At 38.2% G+C, this 19,455-nt stretch overlaps 3 protein-coding genes across 3 annotated transcripts; 2 read left to right on the forward strand and 1 right to left on the reverse strand.

Annotated features, from left to right (window-relative positions):
• Nucleotides 1-1,177: 1,177 nt before the first annotated feature.
• LOC133697956 (ABC transporter B family member 20) lies at nt 1,178-9,436 on the forward strand. The gene is made up of 11 exons (XM_062120800.1): nt 1,178-1,927; nt 2,969-3,023; nt 3,126-3,301; nt 3,396-3,596; nt 4,244-4,503; nt 4,583-4,893; nt 5,003-5,223; nt 5,318-5,658; nt 5,817-6,598; nt 6,731-6,972; nt 7,542-9,436. The coding sequence occupies exons 1-11, from the start codon at nt 1,553-1,555 to the stop codon at nt 8,769-8,771; spliced, it is 4,194 nt and encodes a 1,397-aa protein (XP_061976784.1). The 5' UTR covers nt 1,178-1,552; the 3' UTR covers nt 8,772-9,436.
• A 419-nt stretch (nt 9,437-9,855) lies between these two features.
• On the reverse strand, nt 9,856-11,952 carry LOC133697957 (photosynthetic NDH subunit of lumenal location 1, chloroplastic). The gene is made up of 8 exons (XM_062120801.1): nt 11,780-11,952; nt 11,582-11,681; nt 11,168-11,251; nt 11,006-11,079; nt 10,800-10,922; nt 10,649-10,720; nt 10,187-10,283; nt 9,856-10,053 (listed from the first exon to the last, which is right to left on the reverse strand). Exons 1-8 carry the CDS (start codon nt 11,831-11,833, stop codon nt 9,950-9,952), a joined length of 708 nt encoding a protein of 235 aa, XP_061976785.1. The 5' UTR covers nt 11,834-11,952; the 3' UTR covers nt 9,856-9,949.
• Nucleotides 11,953-14,784: 2,832 nt separating this feature from the next.
• LOC133697633 (aquaporin TIP1-2-like) lies at nt 14,785-16,421 on the forward strand. The gene is made up of 3 exons (XM_062120327.1): nt 14,785-15,095; nt 15,477-15,727; nt 15,850-16,421. Exons 1-3 carry the CDS (start codon nt 14,963-14,965, stop codon nt 16,222-16,224), a joined length of 759 nt encoding a protein of 252 aa, XP_061976311.1. The 5' UTR covers nt 14,785-14,962; the 3' UTR covers nt 16,225-16,421.
• Nucleotides 16,422-19,455: the final 3,034 nt, after the last annotated feature.

Below are 19,455 nucleotides of genomic sequence, written 5' to 3' on the forward strand. Positions count from 1 at the left end.
GTACAAAACATTAACCCGAAAAAACCTTTTATTTAGTTACCCCCCCGGGTGATATACGCTATGAACCTGTTCGTTTTAAAATCAACATCTTATACATTTGGTATTATCGATGAAGAAAAAGGCGCATCGAAATCAAAACACAAAACCAAGAAATTTGAAAAGATAAAAGGAAAGGCCCAAATGGAACAAAGAAAATGCCAGAAAAAAGCTTTCCATGCAACCCAACCCACCATTCCCTCCTCACCGATCAGTGATGTCTGCCGCTCCCACTCTTCCCATTGGCCATGCGACTGCGCTACTGTCATAAACCTTTTTTCTTTACTTGCAATTTGCAAAGCCACGCTAATCTCACCAACCACTCTCCCGTTTTCCCATCGTGTCGCCTCCTCAACAGCTCAAATCAGCTGCGTTTAACAGTATCCAACTCAAAATATCTGGTTTCAATTCCCAAAAATACCCCTGCAAAACACACCTGCTATACAGTATCCATGCACAGATATCACGAATCAATATTGATACGTTTGGCAGTGTGGTTGTCGGTGTTTTTCAAATAACTTTTTATACCAAAATATATGTTAATGATGTTTTTTTATTTTTTAAAAATTATTTTTGACATTAACACATCAAAACGATCAAAAAAGTATAAATCACACTCAATTTTAACAAAAAAAAATTTCAAATTTTAATAAAATACAATTACAAACACAATACCAAACGGTGCCGTAATATTGATATGCGTGTGGTTTGGAACAGCGTGCTTATAATTGGTTTTTAAAATGATTTTTTTAAAATATATTAAAATATTATTTTTTTAAAGATACAAAAATACAAAAACTAATAAAACACAAAAATTTGAGTTTTACTATGATAAATCAAACCCGTCTTTTAAATACAAGATTTTATTGAATGGTTAATGTAAAAAAAACATGGTTAATACTGTAATAACTTGGCATAAAAGTTATGCTAATCAACATTATAATCCGAGAATTAATAATGTAATATGAGATTTATTAACTTGAAACTCGAACATACCAAAACACGATTGCTTCTAAAAACTACAAACACAAAGGACACAAACTTAGTCAAAAGAAAAACAATTTCATAAGTTTAAACGCCGAAAACCCCAGAGAGATCCGTGGTAGTTTATTGTTGTTATCCTCGAAATATAGCCGCCTGGTGACAGTTAACCAAACAGAAATCACGACATGCAAAGAAATAAAATAAAAAAAAAGAATTGAGCAATAGTAAAAGCACTTTCTTTCTTACAAGCATTTCCAGTTGGGTACCTTAGTTGGTGAGAGCCAACATTTTCTTTTCGCTCCCCCTCTCTCTCTGTCTCTCTAAAAATCTGCATGTTGATTTGACCCAGTCACCCAAAATTAAAAGAAAAAGGCTCCCATTTTTTTTTTTTTATTTCTCTGCCCCTCAAAAGAACACACAAAATCGAAATTCGGCCTCTAAATTTAGCACAGATCTGCTGCTAAACTTAGAGGTAAAGAGGATCAATTAGGGTTTTTCAAAGACAGAAGAAACAGATAGTTGCTCTCCCAAGATGATGATCCCCAGGGGATTATTCGGATGGTCCCCACCTCATATACAGCCATTGACGCCGGTATCGGAGGTTTCCGAGCCGCCGGAGAGTCCTTCTCCGTACTTAGATGCCAGCGCGGAGGCGGCCGCGGCTGCCGCTCAGGCGGAAGCGGAGGAGGAGATCGACGAGGCTGAGGAGATGGAGCCGCCGCCAGCTGCTGTTCCGTTCTCGAGGTTGTTTGCTTGTGCTGATAGGTTAGATTGGGGGCTCATGATCGTTGGTTCGCTTGCAGCTGCTGCGCATGGGACTGCTCTTGTTGTTTACTTGCATTTCTTTGGGAAGATTATTGGGGTTTTGGAGATTCTGCCGGGGGAGCGATTTGACAGGTTTACTCATGTGAGTCATTTTTGCAGATCCTAACTTTTTGGAATTTTTGAAGGTTTTGGTGAAGAATGATTCAAAATTTGCTACTTTGACGAGGTTGTTAGGTGATTTTAGCTAATAGTGAGGATTTATTAGCAACTGCAAAAGTTACCTATCTGAAACTGGCAAGTTTATTTATTTGGTTTAAGTTTGCGGGGTTTGGTTAATTATGGTTGTAATTTGTTCTATTTTGAGAAAGTTTCAATTTGTTTTTTGGACATGCTATGTTTTAACTGTTACACATGTTTAAGTACTGTTTAATCAGTTTAGTTAGCTGCTTGGAAATTGGTAATGTTAGTTAGTTTGGTTAAGAAATGGAAATTCTATGTTATGCCGCTGGAGACAATGATAGAGAGTTCTGCTTAGGAAGCAACTACAGTTTATTATTCTTAATATTGTAAATTTTGTGTAAAGCAACTGAAAATATAGTCTAATTGTAGTTTACCATGGTATTCCATGTTAATTTCAAATCAAATTGTTCTACCCTGATAAAGAATTTTAATAACACATGCTTAGTCCCTCCCTCCCTCCCTCCCTCCCTCTCTCTTTTCCTGTTCTTTTGTAATTAGTAAAGGAGTACTGGTAGTTCAGGTGGAAGAAAAAGATGTATGACATAGACTGTTAAAGGAGCTGAACCTATAAACAATGGTGTTTTCATTTGTTTTACAAATTGAGTGGTCACTTAAAAGGTTTCCCAAATAAGGCAACTAAGTGCACTATATAACCCTGACACCGCCCCCCTAGTTTGGATTGTTCATATTCTCGAAGCTTGGATATGAACCGTCCCCATATCTGAAAACTTGATCTTCAAGGAGTCTGATATCTAACAGTCAGAGATGTAACTGAATGTGTTCATGAACGTAGGCTAGTTAGAACTTCATTTTTTGTATATATGTCCATTGTGAAGGCTTTAATCATTCCTGACTGATTTACTGGTTCTAGCATGTTGGTTTCCTTGGGGGGGAGGGGTTTTTTTGAGCTATTTGATTTAACCATGGTGTGCTTTTTCTGCAGCTTGCCATGCACATTGTATACTTAGCTGTGGGTGTTTTTGCTGCTGGTTGGATTGGTAAAATTCACATTCATCATATTAGTTTATTCTATTTTTTCTTTTAGCTCACAAACAATGGCTTCTTTAGAGACATCAATTCTAACTTGTTATCTGTAATAGAGGTTTCCTGCTGGATTCTAACTGGGGAACGACAGACTGCGGTCATCAGGTCGAAGTATGTTCAAGTATTACTCAATCAGGACATGAGCTTTTTTGACACCTATGGGAATAACGGGGATATTGTTAGCCAAGTATTGAGTGATGTGCTCCTCATTCAATCTGCTTTGAGTGAAAAGGTATTTTAGAGCTAAATCTACTGCTTCTCCCATCTACTTCAATTCTGTGCAAATGTTTTCTGTAACCTAATGCGAGGGGACCTTGATGATGCAGGTTGGAAATTATATTCATAACATGGCTACGTTTTTTAGTGGTCTTGTTATTGGATTTGTCAACTGCTGGCAGATTGCACTCATAACTTTAGCCACTGGCCCATTCATTGTTGCTGCAGGAGGTATCTCAAATATATTTCTTCATAGGCTTGCTGAGAGCATTCAAGATGCATATGCTGAAGCAGCTAGCATTGCTGAACAGGTTTGTTTCCCTCTCTTATACCTCTATGACACAATCATGTGAAGATGCATGTTTCTACTACTCACCATGGTGGGCCCTGTAATTGCTTATATTTTTTGATTTCACTGCAATTGAGTAGAACCATAATCCTGAAAATTAGAAATGAAAGGAGCTATATTTCCACGGGGATATGTCTGGTAAATGAAGATATGTGTTTCTGGCACTGTGCTCTTAATGCTGTTAATATCTTTTTTTGATGATTTACTCAAAGAGGGTTCTTATTAAACTGAATTTACCTCTGAAATACTTCTTCAATTTGCATTTATGTTGTTGTTTATGTTGGCTATCTATACCTTTAATTTAGATTTACGTTTGGATAGACCAATTATCGAGGTGTAGTCAAACTGTTTCAGCTCCAAGATTTGAGAGGCTCATCAAGCACTGAACCGATTTTCAGTTATGCATGAATTGAAAACACATGCCTGCCTGTCTGGGCTTTGTAGTATAAGCATGTGCCCATGCAATGTAGGTGCATTACTTTTTTACATTATACCTTCTTATAGAAAGTTCAAATACCATAAGTTTAACATTTTCATGTCATACCATTATTCTGGTGAATTGTCACATGCTATTGATACTGAATACTAGTAATTTTATAAACTTTGCAGGCACTCTCTTACACTAGGACCTTATATGCATTCACAAATGAAACTCTGGCCAAATATTCATATGCAACGTCACTACAAGCAACTTTGAGATATGGTATTTTAATTAGCCTTGTTCAAGGACTTGGGCTTGGTTTTACATATGGACTTGCAATATGTTCTTGTGCCTTGCAACTTTGGGTTGGAAGGTTTCTGGTTACAGATCGTAAAGCTCATGGTGGTGAAATAGTGACAGCCCTTTTTGCTGTAATTTTAAGTGGCCTGTAAGTGTCTTATTCTCCTCTTTCTCAGTGCTGTAAACATATTTTTATGGTTTTATTATCTGCTTTCTTGTGTTTACAGTGGGCTGAATCAAGCTGCAACCAATTTCTATTCATTTGATCAAGGACGGATCGCTGCTTATAGACTTTTTGAGATGATAAGTAGATCATCTTCCACAGTTAATCAGGATGGAGACAGCCTAGTGGCAGTGCAAGGAAATATCGAGTTTCGGAATGTTTATTTTAGCTATCTATCTCGTCCTGAGATCCCCATCTTGAGTGGATTTTACCTCACTGTACCAGCTAAAAAAGCAGTGGCTCTTGTTGGCAGAAATGGTTCTGGAAAAAGCAGCATTATCCCACTCATGGAGCGCTTTTATGATCCTACCTTAGGTACTATGGCCATTTTATTTTTATGTTACCTTTTGAACTAATGCTATTTCATTGAATTTCCTTGCCATGTCCACATGTGGATTCCAATAGTTCTGGTCTGTTCATTCAGGAGAAGTTCTTCTTGATGGAGAGAACATAAAAAACCTGAAACTGGAATGGCTCAGAAGCCAAGTAGGACTGGTCACCCAGGAACCTGCCTTGTTAAGTTTGAGTATAATTGATAACATTTCATATGGACGAGATGCTACTATGGATCAGATTGAAGAAGCTGCCAAAATAGCACATGCACATACATTTATCAGTTCACTTGAGAAAGGCTACGAGACACAGGTAATATTTCAAGGACAGAATATCTATTCAGACTTGTTTATCTATTGCTTTTCTCTTTTTTATCCTTCTGGAAAGTAACCACTATACATTTCAGGTGGGTAGGGCTGGTTTAGCATTGACAGAGGAGCAGAAAATTAAACTTTCTATCGCCAGAGCAGTGCTTTTGAATCCAACAATTCTTCTGCTTGATGAGGTTACTGGTGGACTTGATTTTGAAGCTGAGAGAGCAGTTCAAGAGGCACTAGATCTTCTCATGTTGGGACGTTCAACCATTATAATAGCTAGACGTCTTAGTCTAATCAAGAATGCTGATTATATAGCTGTAATGGAGGAGGGCCAGCTTGTTGAAATGGGTACACATGACGAACTATTAACCTTGGATGGTCTGTATGCAGAGCTTCTCAAATGTGAAGAAGCAGCAAAACTTCCAAGGAGGTATAGTATGAGGACAACTATGCTTTGCTAGTATAGTGACATTTTCATTTATAAATGGTGTAACTTCTGTTGGTTGAATTATAAGTTTCCTAAACAGTAATATTGCATGCCATTATGCCACTGCAGTTCATGTTTCTGACATATGCACCTTTATACAGGATGCCAGTTAGAAACTACACAGAGACTGCTGCTTTCCAAGTTGAAAAGGATTCTTCTACCGGCCATAGCTATCAAGAACCATCCTCTCCTAAAATGGCAAAGTCACCATCGCTTCAGAGGGTCCCTGGTATATTTCGGCCTCCAGATAGCATGTTTAATTCGCAAGAATCACCAAAAGTTCTCAGCCCACCACCAGAGAAGATGATAGAAAATGGTCTTCCCTTGGATGGTGCTGATAAGGAACCATCAATAAGAAGGCAGGATAGTTTTGAAATGAGACTCCCTGAGTTACCCAAGATTGATGTCCAGTCTGCACATCGACATACATCAAATGGTTCAGGCCCTGAATCCCCTGTTTCTCCACTTTTGACATCTGATCCTAAAAATGAGCGTTCCCACTCACAGACTTTTAGTCGACCCCACAGTCACTCTGATGATGTTCCAATTAAAGTGAAGGAAGCAAGGGATGTAAAACATCAGAAAGAACCACCATTTTGGAGACTAGCAGAGCTTAGTCTTGCAGAGTGGCTTTATGCTGTGTTAGGAAGCATTGGTGCTGCTATTTTTGGTTCTTTCAATCCACTTCTTGCTTATGTTATTTCACTGATAGTGACTGCTTATTATAGACGAGAACACCACTGGCGACAGGATGTAGACAGGTGGTGCTTGATGATTGCCATCATGGGTATAGTGACTGTTGTTGCCAATTTCTTGCAGCACTTCTATTTTGGCATCATGGGAGAGAAAATGACTGAACGAGTCCGCAGAATGATGTTTTCAGGTAAAATGCTTTAATGTCTCTGTTAGTTTCATTTAGAATACAATGTCCGGTGTCACACCCGACTCAAAGTTTCATTATTTCACCGAGTTCTGTATATGGAGTGTTAACTTATTAATGGCCATCATCTCACAGCAATGCTACGGAATGAAGTTGGATGGTTTGATGAAGAGGATAATAGTGCTGACACATTATCCATGCGCTTGGCAAATGATGCTACTTTTGTACGAGCTGCATTCAGCAATCGACTTTCAATATTTATACAGGACAGTGCCGCAGTTATTGTGGCTGTTGTCATTGGGATGCTGCTTCAGTGGCGATTGGCTCTTGTGGCATTGGCAACCCTGCCAGTTCTCACTGTCTCTGCAATCGCACAGGTTTGCATACTTTCTGCATGATTTTTAACCTGACATCATTTTATTATCAGTCGAAGTGTTCCATAATGTTTGATCTGCGTCATATAAATCACATGTTTGAATAAAACAGATCATGTAGTAATTAATGTTTCTATGAGCTTCTTTGATGTCATACTTCAGTCAATTCCCTCATTTATTATTTTCTTTGGATTAGTAAGCCGTTAACCATCAAACATCAGCCATGTGGCAATGATTGTGCCAACCAGTGAAAATTGAATGCTACCTTTTAGATTGTTGCATTCTTTGCCTTGCAATATCTTGCTTGTGTTTTAATTTTCTGTTGGATTTGGCACCAGGGATCTAAGACCAATCATTCAAATTTATACTAGTTCTATCGGCACATTCTATGGTCTTACTAGTTCCACAAGCACACACAGATTTGCTATCTTGCAAATCTGACTATTTTCAAATTGCCCCTTAATTCCATCAATCATTTTCCATTTTAAACAGTTGAATCATATCATAAACACTACAATGTTTATAGTTTGCTGTGCCAAAGTCCTGAATGGCTGCCAACTTAAAAATTGCAGAAGTTGTGGCTTGCTGGATTTTCTAGGGGCATCCAGGAGATGCACAGAAAGGCATCACTGGTCCTTGAGGATGCTGTTAGAAACATTTATACTGTCGTGGCATTCTGTGCTGGTAACAAAGTAATGGAGCTCTACAGATTGCAACTGAAGAAAATATTTAAGCAGAGTTTTGTCCATGGAATGGCCATTGGTTTTGGATTTGGTTTTTCACAGTTTCTTCTTTTTGCCTGTAATGCCCTTCTTCTCTGGTACACTGCATACTCTGAAAAGAATCTCCATGTTGATCTTCATACAGCTCTCAAGGAGTATATGGTTTTCTCTTTTGCAACATTTGCACTGGTGGAACCTTTTGGATTGGCTCCATACATACTTAAGCGGCGAAAATCTCTTATTTCAGTATTTGAAATTATAGATCGAGAACCTAAGATTGACCCAGATGATAACTCAGCACTGAAGCCTCCAAATGTTTATGGAAGCATCGAGTTGAAGAATGTGGATTTCTGCTATCCAACTCGCCCAGAAGTGTTGGTATTGAGCAATTTCAGTCTCAAAGTTAATGGAGGACAAACTGTAGCTGTGGTGGGAGTTTCAGGGTCTGGAAAAAGCACTATAATTTCTTTAATTGAGAGATTTTATGATCCAGTTGCTGGTCAGGTCCTGCTGGATGGTCGGGATTTAAAACTTTATAATTTGAGATGGTTGAGGAACCATCTAGGTCTTGTTCAGCAGGAACCAATTATCTTTTCAACAACTATAAAAGAAAATATTATATATGCCAGGCACAATGCCAGCGAAGCTGAGATGAAAGAGGCTGCTAGAATTGCTAATGCTCACCATTTCATCAGTAGCCTGCCTCATGGTTATGACACCCATGTGGGAATGAGGGGCGTGGACCTTACCCCAGGACAGAAGCAGAGAATTGCAATTGCTCGAGTAGTGCTCAAGAATGCACCCATCTTGTTATTGGATGAAGCCAGCTCATCCATTGAATCTGAATCAAGTCGTGTGGTACAAGAGGCACTAGATACTCTGGTTATGGGAAACAAAACTACCATTCTGATAGCTCATAGAGCGGCAATGATGAGGCATGTTGATAACATTGTGGTTCTAAATGGAGGGCGAATTGTTGAGGATGGGACCCATAATTCTTTGATGGCAAAGAATGGTTTGTATGTCAGATTGATGCAGCCCCATTTTGGAAAGGGTTTGCGTCAACATCGACTAATTTAAGGTTTGGTTTGCAGTGTTGAAATTTGTATTTGGTTCTTCTGTATAGTTCTTATCCTGGGCCATCTTAAATTGCCGGAAACATTTATATCTGCCAGTGTGCCTTGAATATTATTTGGTTGGAGTTTCCAGAGTACAAAAGAAGCTAATGAGAATGATGAAGCTTGTAACATTCTTTTTCATGGTGGCAGTGCTAGCTATGTTGTTCAAATGTAGGATCTAGATATAGGGATCTTGGATTTTGTTGGCTGGTGAGAACATGCTCTTGGGGCAAGATGCCATATTCTTTTTGGAGGGAAGCATTACGTCTTGGCTTTGTTTCCATGATTGATTTGTTCATTAGTCAGAGATCGGGCAGAGGAGATAATTCCCTCCTTGGTTTTTGCTCTCCGTCATTAGTATTTCCCTCCTTGATGAATTTATGCCAACTGACTAGCTTGGGTGTGTTTACTGTAAATTTTACAACTGTGAACTTGAAAGTTTAGAATAGGAAAAGAGGTGAGAGAACTTGTTGTAATCTTTGTATATAACCATGCGGTTAGATTGTAACCTGTTTAACTTTTACTGGCATGAATCAACTGGCTGGCTTTCAATCGGTTGTTTGTCAATTAGATAGGCGCCATTGTTATGTTTTTGCAGGAAACCAATACGATGTTTGATATTTTTCTTGTCTTTTCTCAGAATGGATGTTTGATGCTTTTTATTATTAGGATGGATATATTTCTGATGCCTAGAAACGTTACTATGATAAATTCGATGAGGGATATGTAGGAATTTCACTTTCTGTATTTACCTACTGCTCATTACATCGTAATGAATGTTTTACCAGGATTGTCATGTTTTTCAGATGTCTGACTGATTTGATTCTGAAAACAGCCTGCCCGCCCTGAACCTAGTATTGCACAATTTCATTTTCCACAAGACTTTATATCAACCATTCGGTGTTCATGTAGGCTGTAGCTTCACCTTTGTCCGTGTCAATTGCAGTCTAGTTTATTGACAAGAAATGTAGGCGCGCACAATAGCATCATCATCAGTTTTATTGTCAAACCAAGCCAAGGGAAGAGCCACGGGAAGACCAAGCAAATAAATAAAAGCAATTTCATTCCAAAAATTTGCCAGCCAAGTATTTACATGTTACACATGAAAATTTCTCGTTCAACATTAACCAGTATAGCATTTTAGATGTCAAGCACCTTAAAAGAGTCTGCTACCACTTTAAGCTGACTGCGATATCTTCTCCACCGTCTTTCATTTGCGCCAACTATCAGAGTGTAAAATCTCCCTGTACAGAGATACAACCATTGAACAATCCAGATTCTGAAAAGCATTTTCATCTATATCTTTTTCCTACTTCTTACACGTTTTCCTTCACTTCTGTCGGCACATGGTAACAATTCAAGTGATACGATACTTACCATTGGCAATAACTATGGTTGCAAATGAAACACTTGAGTAGTTTGGAGATGTAAGTTCGTACTCGAAGGTGTAGTAGTTTTTTCCCTCTACGGTTTTCTGCATTCAGAAGAAAGCCATCAAAGAGATTCAGTGTGCCAGTAAAGAATGTCTTCACTGACCAAAAGCTGGAACTTTTCTCGAACTAAAATCCATCATCACAAGCTAATTCACATGAAGTTAAACACCTGGTTTTCAAGAAAATTTGAAAGTTTCATGTTCATAATTTCTTGCTGCATGTGACTGTCATACTTCACAGAAGAATGACAGATCATTGATTTTCTGAGCAAAGAGCAAGTTAAAATCTTTTGCGCAGGAAGTAGGAAATCAGCAAGCATTAAGAGGGTCTAATCATAGCCAGATTTGGAAGGAAGTATATTTAGCTAATAGAAATCAATAAACTGGAAGGATAGACAGGATACAACCTCCTGCATGCTATATATGGTTGGCATTTGATTTGGTGCTGCATACCTGTGCTTCACCAAAAAGTATATAGCCTGACATAAGAAAAGCATGTCAAGTACCGTGCTTAGGCTTTAATGAAATGAAAAGGGAATGAAATTAAAATCTTTCTACCTCTTCCATTGGACCCAATTCATGAATGTCTTTTTTCTCGGTTGGTATAAATCTCACCCTAACATTCTGCAATTGCTTCGTCCTGTCCTTAAATGCAGAATCATGTCCCCTGAAGTCAAAATCCTAAGAAATGGACAAGACAGGCTGTTGAGTCTTGGAGAGCTGAACTTCAAATTTACACAGTATCATATGATTGCATAACTTACAATCCAGTCTGAGGGGTAATAATATGAATACCCATCTTCAAAGTCCACAAAAGATGTGTAGTTCTTTGGTATCTCTACACAGTGCCACAGTTGAGAAAGCTTCAACAAGTCATTTGCACACTAGCCGCTAATAGATAGAGATAACTACCAGTCTATAATTACCTTCAGCAAAAAGGAAATTTGCTGGGACTAAACTTGTCGTTAGTGCTCCAACTCCTAGCAGTAGCAGACGTCTCTTGCAATTGCCTATATCACATGGATAGCATCGAGCAACATAAGGGAGATGAGTTGGTTATATAGATTACAATAAAATGGCAATATAAGACAAAAGTTTATTCAATAATTATTCGAAAACCCCATGACAGTGCTCATATATTAGGAAGATAGCTCATAGATGATTCGCATTGTTCATGCAAAATATCCTAATACTGGGAGGTGAAGTCAAATTCATGAGTGATGATGCGGATTCCAGTGGACAACAAACACGATTCCCATGTTGAGACGGTGTCTGACTCTACACACTCTACCATGGTACAGGCAGTGAATTTGAAGAGAATACTTAAAAAGGTATCTTACTCTCTTCATTGAAAGTTGCCTCTGCCGTGCATGTTACAGAGTTATTTCCAGAAAATGCTGCTACTCTAGGCAATATTTCATTTGAACCAGGGACACTTAACTGGAAAAAGGGAGAGAATGAAAATACAAGAATTAGCTTTCATAACAAACACGCGAGAGGAAGATGAACAGTAATGTGAGGAGAAAATTGACACTGACCTTTTGGGATAAGGTAGTGGAAGCCCAACTCAATGAGAGTGAAGATATTGCCATTGTTGACTACAAGAAGCAGCGGCTATAGCCTCTCATAAGGTGATAAATACTGGATAGTGTGGTTTGGCTCTTGATGTGATATGCAGCCTGTGGTCATGTAGAGGCTATAGTTTCCCTCTCTGTTTTTTTTTTTTGGGGTATTTATCCCTTTTGGATTTGCATTAAAATAATGAATGGATATTGGATAGTACAGGTAGCGTGACCGTGTACGATTCTTTCACGTGATGGGCACGTGATGATACCGAATGGATTATGTGTTTGGGCTTTAGTCTATTGGATTAATACAATTCAAAGGCCTTAGGACCATGGACCGACATGAGAGATTCTTTGACAAGGCCACGGCCATTGCATATTTTTTAGATCATGAAGAAAGAGGAGGAATTTAATGGGCTTACCAATGGGCTTACCTTCACTGACATTGCCATTCATCTTGCTGGGTTTCGAAAATTTTGCTTTTAAAACATACAGAGCTGGTCTCTTTAAGCATAATGAATTTTTTTTATTTTTTTATTTTTTTCTGTTTTGAGAAGTAGTGTTCTAGTGAAGACTGTTATTACAAGTTAGCTATAAAAAAATTATTGCAGTTAGCCCGCTTTGTGTATGAATTTGGGCTCACAAGTAGGAGCCCAGCCCACAGAAATGTTTGTGACAAAATCCAGTGGTGTCAGTAGTGGAGTTCATCAGTGGAAAGGTGGTGACAATGGAGAGACGAAGCAGCTAGAAGAACGCAAGAAAGGACGAATCTCAATCATGGCGAGTGATGGGAGATGATGGAGGCGACACATAAATTTGGGGCAGGAAAGAAATGGTCGGTCCAATAATGAGAGTTGATGTTGTCCTTTGCCGGCAGCAAACAAAATATAATTATTTGAATGGTGCTCATAGATTTAATTTATCACATGATAAAAATAATCAATGAGAGTGATGTGCGAACAAAATGTTTTGAAGGCTGCCTCTGCTTCTTGACTTCAAAACGGGACCTCGTCACAAGAACAGAGAACAAAGCTTATTAGCCAGGTTAAGAGGTGGTTTCGGGACGTATTTGAAATGGTATATTTTTTTAAATTTAATTATTTTATATTTTTAATATACAAATATCAAAAATTATTTTTAAAAATAAAAATATATTATTTTAATATATTTTAAAAATAAAAAATACTTTAAAAAATATCACCTGCATCACTCACAATCACCACCGATATATTGCGCTGAAGCTTGTGCATGATGTAATGACAAATTTTAAAGGGAAAGCTGTGTTGTCACGTGGCGCCTTCAACGTCCAGCATGGATAGTTTTTAAAAGTCGACCAGCTTTTAGTCCTTTTAAATATCAGGTGCTAACTTGGATTATTTAATTAGATGGCAGCCTAAAACAAAAGCTCTCCACCACATGTTCACGTAGACTTTACCTAATATGGGATTTATGCACCAGCTAGCCACCAAGCGTAATCTTTAAGATTATATTTGATTTATATAAATAAGTAGTAATTAATGGATTAACATATAATATCATATGCCTCTGTCGGCTTGAAATAATATAAATTATATATCAATTCTTATCTAACAACTCTAAGCTGTAGTTTTAAGCTATAATTAAATCATATATAGACCAGTGATCGCCTTAGAATAAATAAATAAAACCACCCCAAAAATAAAATAATAATCAACCCTTTAACAGAAGTTTGTGCAAGTAATAATCACTCATCGCTATCCAGTCAATATTCGTTTTTCAAGCACTGTTCCTCTCAATAATTCTCTTTTACCCTGCTGGGAAATCCAAGTCGCCGGTCTCCTCCATCTCCTACTGTGAACAACCACACGGGTTTTCAAACGTGGGGTCCTAAGATTTCTGTTCATCCCACTTGCTAGCATCGAAGCTTACAGAAGAAAACCTCTGTGACAATACATAAACGCTGGTGCTGAACTAATCAACGCCTGTATATATCTTGTTCTCTGGGCTCGATCATCATTCATCCGATTCCTCAGACAAAATCTACGTTCGAGAGACAGTTAGCATGGTGACTCCAAGAGGACCCCTCCTACTCGGCATTGATTTGCAAGGTTGAGTTCTTTGCTTGCACGCCTTTTCTTCCGTTGCTCTACAATGATGGTGCAGATTATTGATGTTGGACCCCTTGATTTATTATTATTTCCACGTGTTAATTACTTTATCAACAGTATAAGTTAATGATGTTTGGAACCAAAGTGAAAACATAATCATAAGTTTTTTTTTTTTCAAATACAGTTTTATAAAATAAAAAGAATACTCGAGAGTTTAAACTATATGCTTAGATAGATATAAACAATATGCATGTTTTACGAGGGAGAAGAAAGTTTCTATAAAATATGAATTTAGACGTAAATTGTAACTCAAGATTTAACAAGAAGATATTTAATTTTTAATATTGGAATATTAATTCGAGATTATTGTGGCCATCCAGATAAAAAAAATTAAATAAAAAATCTGTCGATATAAATTCATAACGTTCCATTTCCACCGATAATACCCAAAAGAATAAAAACAATAATAATTCAGAGTCAAGACATTAAAAACAGTCAGCCAACAGTAATACTGATAGGCCCGAAAAAAAGGTCCCACAAGCCCATCACCTAAAACGACCCACATTTGATTTTGAATATTCAAAGGTCGGTCCACGTCCCAACACGAAAATCTCGCCGTCCAAATCGCGGTAACCACACCACAAGATAATAAGATCTTAGCTGGTGACAAGGCACTAACGTAGGACACCATTAGGCAAGTGGGCCCGCCAGCCACCTCTGTTGGTCGGCGATTCCAGATCTCTCTCGCCAAGCTACATTCAATCTCCACCACAAACGTGTTACAATCTTATCCACCCAAAAGTCGCATTCACTAGCTGTAAAGTCACCGTCATTTCGCCTTAATCAAGTGCCCCTCCCCTCCCTATTGGTTCTCCACTCCTCCTCCATGGTTTTACCGGGTAACCGGTTGGACTAGTTCTTTAGCCGTTATTTCAGGTATATATAAAGGGAACGTGTCACTCGGGACTAGCTATTAAAGAAGGAACAGCAACAACAGAGCTCCTAAAAAAATCAAATACAGTGCTTCGGGCTTTGAGCAAAAGTAGAAACTAAGCTCAGATTCAACAAAATGCCTATCAATAGAATAGCATTTGGAACACCTAGAGAGGCAAGCCACCCAGACGCACTTAGGGCTGCATTGGCGGAGTTCATCTCCACGCTTATTTTTGTATTTGCCGGTTCAGGATCTGGCATGGCTTTCAGTAAGATATCAACTCTAATTACATGTTTTTATTGTTTTGCAATTAACTTTATTTACATATTTGGATTAAAGATCAAATTACACGATGGGTTAATTAAATCATTAATGTTTTGGAATAATTAATATTACGTAAGATTTGTTCATCGAATGACCAGGTGACACTTGGTAATATATTGATACAAACAAAGTAATATTATCACCACGTAAGCTGATTCAATTAACTAATGGTTGAAAATTAAAATGGTTTTGTTTTAATTTCCAAATGAAAAAATTAAGAAATGCATTTTTTCCCCATAAGTTGCTCACTTGTGGTGGTGGGATGATAAAGTTATATTTGCTTTCTCGTGCTTGACGAGGACTAATTGGCTTGATATCTTGGCAGACAAGTTGACCGACAATGCTTCGACTACTCCTTCTGGTCTAGTAGCTGCCGCATTGGCCCATGCATTCGCACTCTTTGTGGCTGTTTCGGTTGGCGCTAACATTTCTGGTGGTCATGTGAATCCGGCTGTGACCTTCGGTGCACTTATTGGCGGAAATATCACACTGTTGAGGAGCATTTTGTATTGGATTGCTCAGTTGCTAGGATCTGTTGTTGCTTGCTTGCTACTTAAATTTGCCACTGGTGGATTGGTAAGAGATTAACTTAAGCATACAAATTTTCTTAACAGCTTAATGCCAACCAAGAATACTTAACATGTTAGCAGGCCTAAATAGGTTCTGTTACCATTCTAATTTTTTTTTTTCTACTTCAGGAAACACCAGCTTTTGGATTATCATCTGGGGTGGGCGCATGGAACGCGCTAGTTTTTGAGATTGTAATGACCTTTGGACTGGTCTACACAGTGTATGCCACAGCCGTGGATCCAAAGAAGGGAAATTTGGGCATTATTGCACCTATTGCAATTGGTTTCATTGTTGGTGCCAACATCCTAGCTGGTGGTGCTTTTGATGGTGCATCCATGAACCCAGCTGTCTCTTTTGGTCCTGCTGTTGTGAGCTGGACTTGGACGAACCACTGGGTTTACTGGCTTGGCCCATTCATCGGTGCTGCCATTGCTGCCCTTGTCTATGATAACATCTTCATTGGCAGTGGTGGACATGAGCCACTTCCCACCAATGATTTCTAAGAACTGCATCATCCCTTGCTGAAACATAAGTATCTCTCCCCATATAGATTAAGGAGGCATAAAGTTTGGATTTCTGGTAGTTTCGATGTTGCTGTTTGTATTATTTTTGTTTCCACTTATTTTATAGAAGTGGGTGGTACCCTGTTTAATTGCCTTTTACCTGTTGGATCAATGGAAATGCTTTGTTTGCTATGAAATCATTAATTTAGTATGAAAGTTCTTTCCTTTGATGGCTGACTTCCTTGGACAAACTTAATCATATCAGAGAATTGCTTTAGTGAAAAAAGGTAAGAAACCAATACCGAAACCCAGAAAGTGAAAAACATGACAGGGCTTAAAGCACGAAACGATGACATCATTCCTTCATATCCTGTACTTCCTCGAATTTATAAGAACATTTACTTTCACGTTGCTGGGTGCTGCCACGTCCAAGTTGTGTCTTCTGTTCTTCTTTGACTGGTTTGAAGATGCCTAAGTCAAACTTCACAAGCAAATCCCACCTGACGATGCTAGAATTAGTGAGCTCAACGGTGGCCACCCTTCCTGTACGTTCTGCCGAGAGGATTTCATCCTCTTGATTTGACTCTTCAAGATGGAAAATAACATACTGGACCTATGGACACGGTTTGCATTCGTTTCTTATTTATTTAATATGCGCTATCATCAGGTGTGAGATTGTGGTGACCTCTGGACTAGTCTACACCTTGTATGCCACAGCAGAGGATCCAAAGAGAGGAAGTTTGGGCATAACTGCACCTATTGCAAGGGCTTCATAGTTGGTGCCAACATTTTAGTTTTTGATGCTTCTGATGGTGCATCAGTGGTTCTACTGGCCCGGTCCATTGATCGGAGCTGCCATAGCTGCCCTTGTATGAAAACATTTATATTGGCAGTGGTGGACATGAGTGACTTCCTATTAACGATTTCTAAAGAATTTAAACCCCTTGATACAAATATCTCTCCTCTTTCGGGTTAAGGAAGGGTAAAAGTTTGGATTTCTGTTACTTTTGCTATAATAGGCGTTTTCATTCTTCTTATTTCCACTAATTTCATGTCAGTAGGTTAGATTGTTGTCGCTTTTTGAATCAATGGAAGTTTTTCATTTCTTTGCAATCATTTAGCCTGGAAATTTCTTTCTTTTGTTGGCTAACATACTGGACAAAGTTAATCATAATAGATGGCATATCAAAATGAGCTCAAGTAAAAAAAAAAAAAAACAAGTAGAAGCCAATAACAGAACTCAGAAAGTGAAACAAGAACAGATTATCAATCACTAATATTTTCATATAGAAAGCCAGGGGCAGGCTTTAAAGCACCATACCTTCTTCGATGTCAAAACATAACAAATCAGCGCAATTTTCTTTTTCAACTTCTTAACTCTCGAGTAACTGGAACTCTGACAACATAGAGGAAAGTAGGCCATGTCATATAGTGTTGTTCAGACAAACCGGTGCCCTCATTGTTTACAAGAATAATCCTCTGCCTTGTAGATTCTACAGGGCATCTTGGACTAAAAATAGGTGGCTAACTTGAAAAGTAGTCTAACAGTGTACAGAAATTGTTTTCACAGAGTCATATGAACATGCTTGATATACAGTTCCTTCATATCCTGAACTTCCACATATTTGTAAGAACACTTCCTTTCACATGACAGGGGTGCTACCGCTTCCAAGTTGTGAGTACGGTTCTGCTTTGTCTGGTTTGAGCTTACCTCAGTCAAACCTTGCAAGCAAATCCCATCTGATGATGCTAGGATCAGTGCCTCAGTAGTAACAACCTTTCCTAAACGTTCTGCGAAGAGTATTTCATCTGCTTGATTTTCAAATCCATCCAATTTAACCAGTTTTAGACTATGAACACTTTTATAATATCGGTGAAGGATATGATGTCTGATTGGGTGCCCGTCCATTCATTTGCAAGACGAATGCATTTATGTCAACTCCTCAGGTTTGATCAAATTGCATATGACATTCATCAAAACTTTACTCGGAATCTTGTGGCTGGCTATCCATTGCATCCGCTTGGATTTCTACAGCTTCAGCCTTTTTGTACTGTTATTTGCGGAATACCATAGCTTAATGGCATAATCCATACCTGAACATATGTTTAGGCACTAATTTTGTTGAGAAACAAGCCTGTGTTTTGTTGGTGCCCTTTTAAAAAATCCTATAACTTCTTATAAAAATAAATAAATAAAAGAAAATTCATACACTTGAATTAATTTCTCATAAATATTTCACATTTTCGAAGCACAGCTTCTGGGCTCCCTTTCAATCTGGTAAATTGGAGAAAAAAAAAAGTAAACACGAGAAGCACCCCACAGCAATTGGCTTGACGTTAGTTTGGAGGACTTAGTCCCATCCCACATTGCTCTTTAATAAAAATGTTTGTGTAGCTGAGATTCGTTTATATATCATAAACTGTTTTTTCTATATGTACAAATGCTAACAAGAAATTTTATATTATTTATTGCCAACAATTAAGCTATTTATATATATATTGTTACGATTTTTTCTTGTTCATGTTCATTTAAACAAGAAAATTAATGTCACTTAATTATATATAACATATAAAGACGTGATCTAGAGAGAAAGTCCTTATTTTCCAGTCCAACAGTGCAATGGGAGAAATAGAGAGGCCGTGTCTATTTCAGACATGGATACGAACCGAAGCCCCAGAGCAAGAAAGTAATTAATTGTAGATAATCACGATAAATATTGCTAAATATCAAATATGACTGCGTTTAAATGAACATGAACCAGTGCAATATTTGACCTAAAGACAAAGTGAAATTATTCTAATTCTAGGGCTCGGTGGCCCTGCATGGAACATTGTATTATTGGCAACAAGGTTGCATCAACCGAGATTGTTTAACATTATGAGAGCTGTTACAGAAAGCTGCTCAAAATAATCATTCAGCTTGGTTAAATCAGGTGGTGCTTGAACGCCTGGAACTTCCGAAAATGTGTCTCTACAGTTCCCTGGAGCATCAAAAGCAGCACTTACATGAATTTTTGCTGTGCCAAGATCATTTATCTCTAAACTTTGTATTGCAGTAGGAAAATCGTCATTGGCAGCCGTGTCGTACTCCTCTGCGCACACGTCGAGGCATTTCTTCAAGGCTTTATCACTAGACTCTTTAAGCAGTTTGCTTACTGTGGCCAAAGTAAGTTTACTATTTGCCAAGTTTGCTTCTAGCATTATATGAACAAGTCCTTTGGCATCAGCAGT

Source organism: Populus nigra, chromosome 6 (assembly GCF_951802175.1).
Source record: "Populus nigra chromosome 6, ddPopNigr1.1, whole genome shotgun sequence".
In the NCBI taxonomy this organism is placed as follows: domain Eukaryota; kingdom Viridiplantae; phylum Streptophyta; class Magnoliopsida; order Malpighiales; family Salicaceae; genus Populus; species Populus nigra.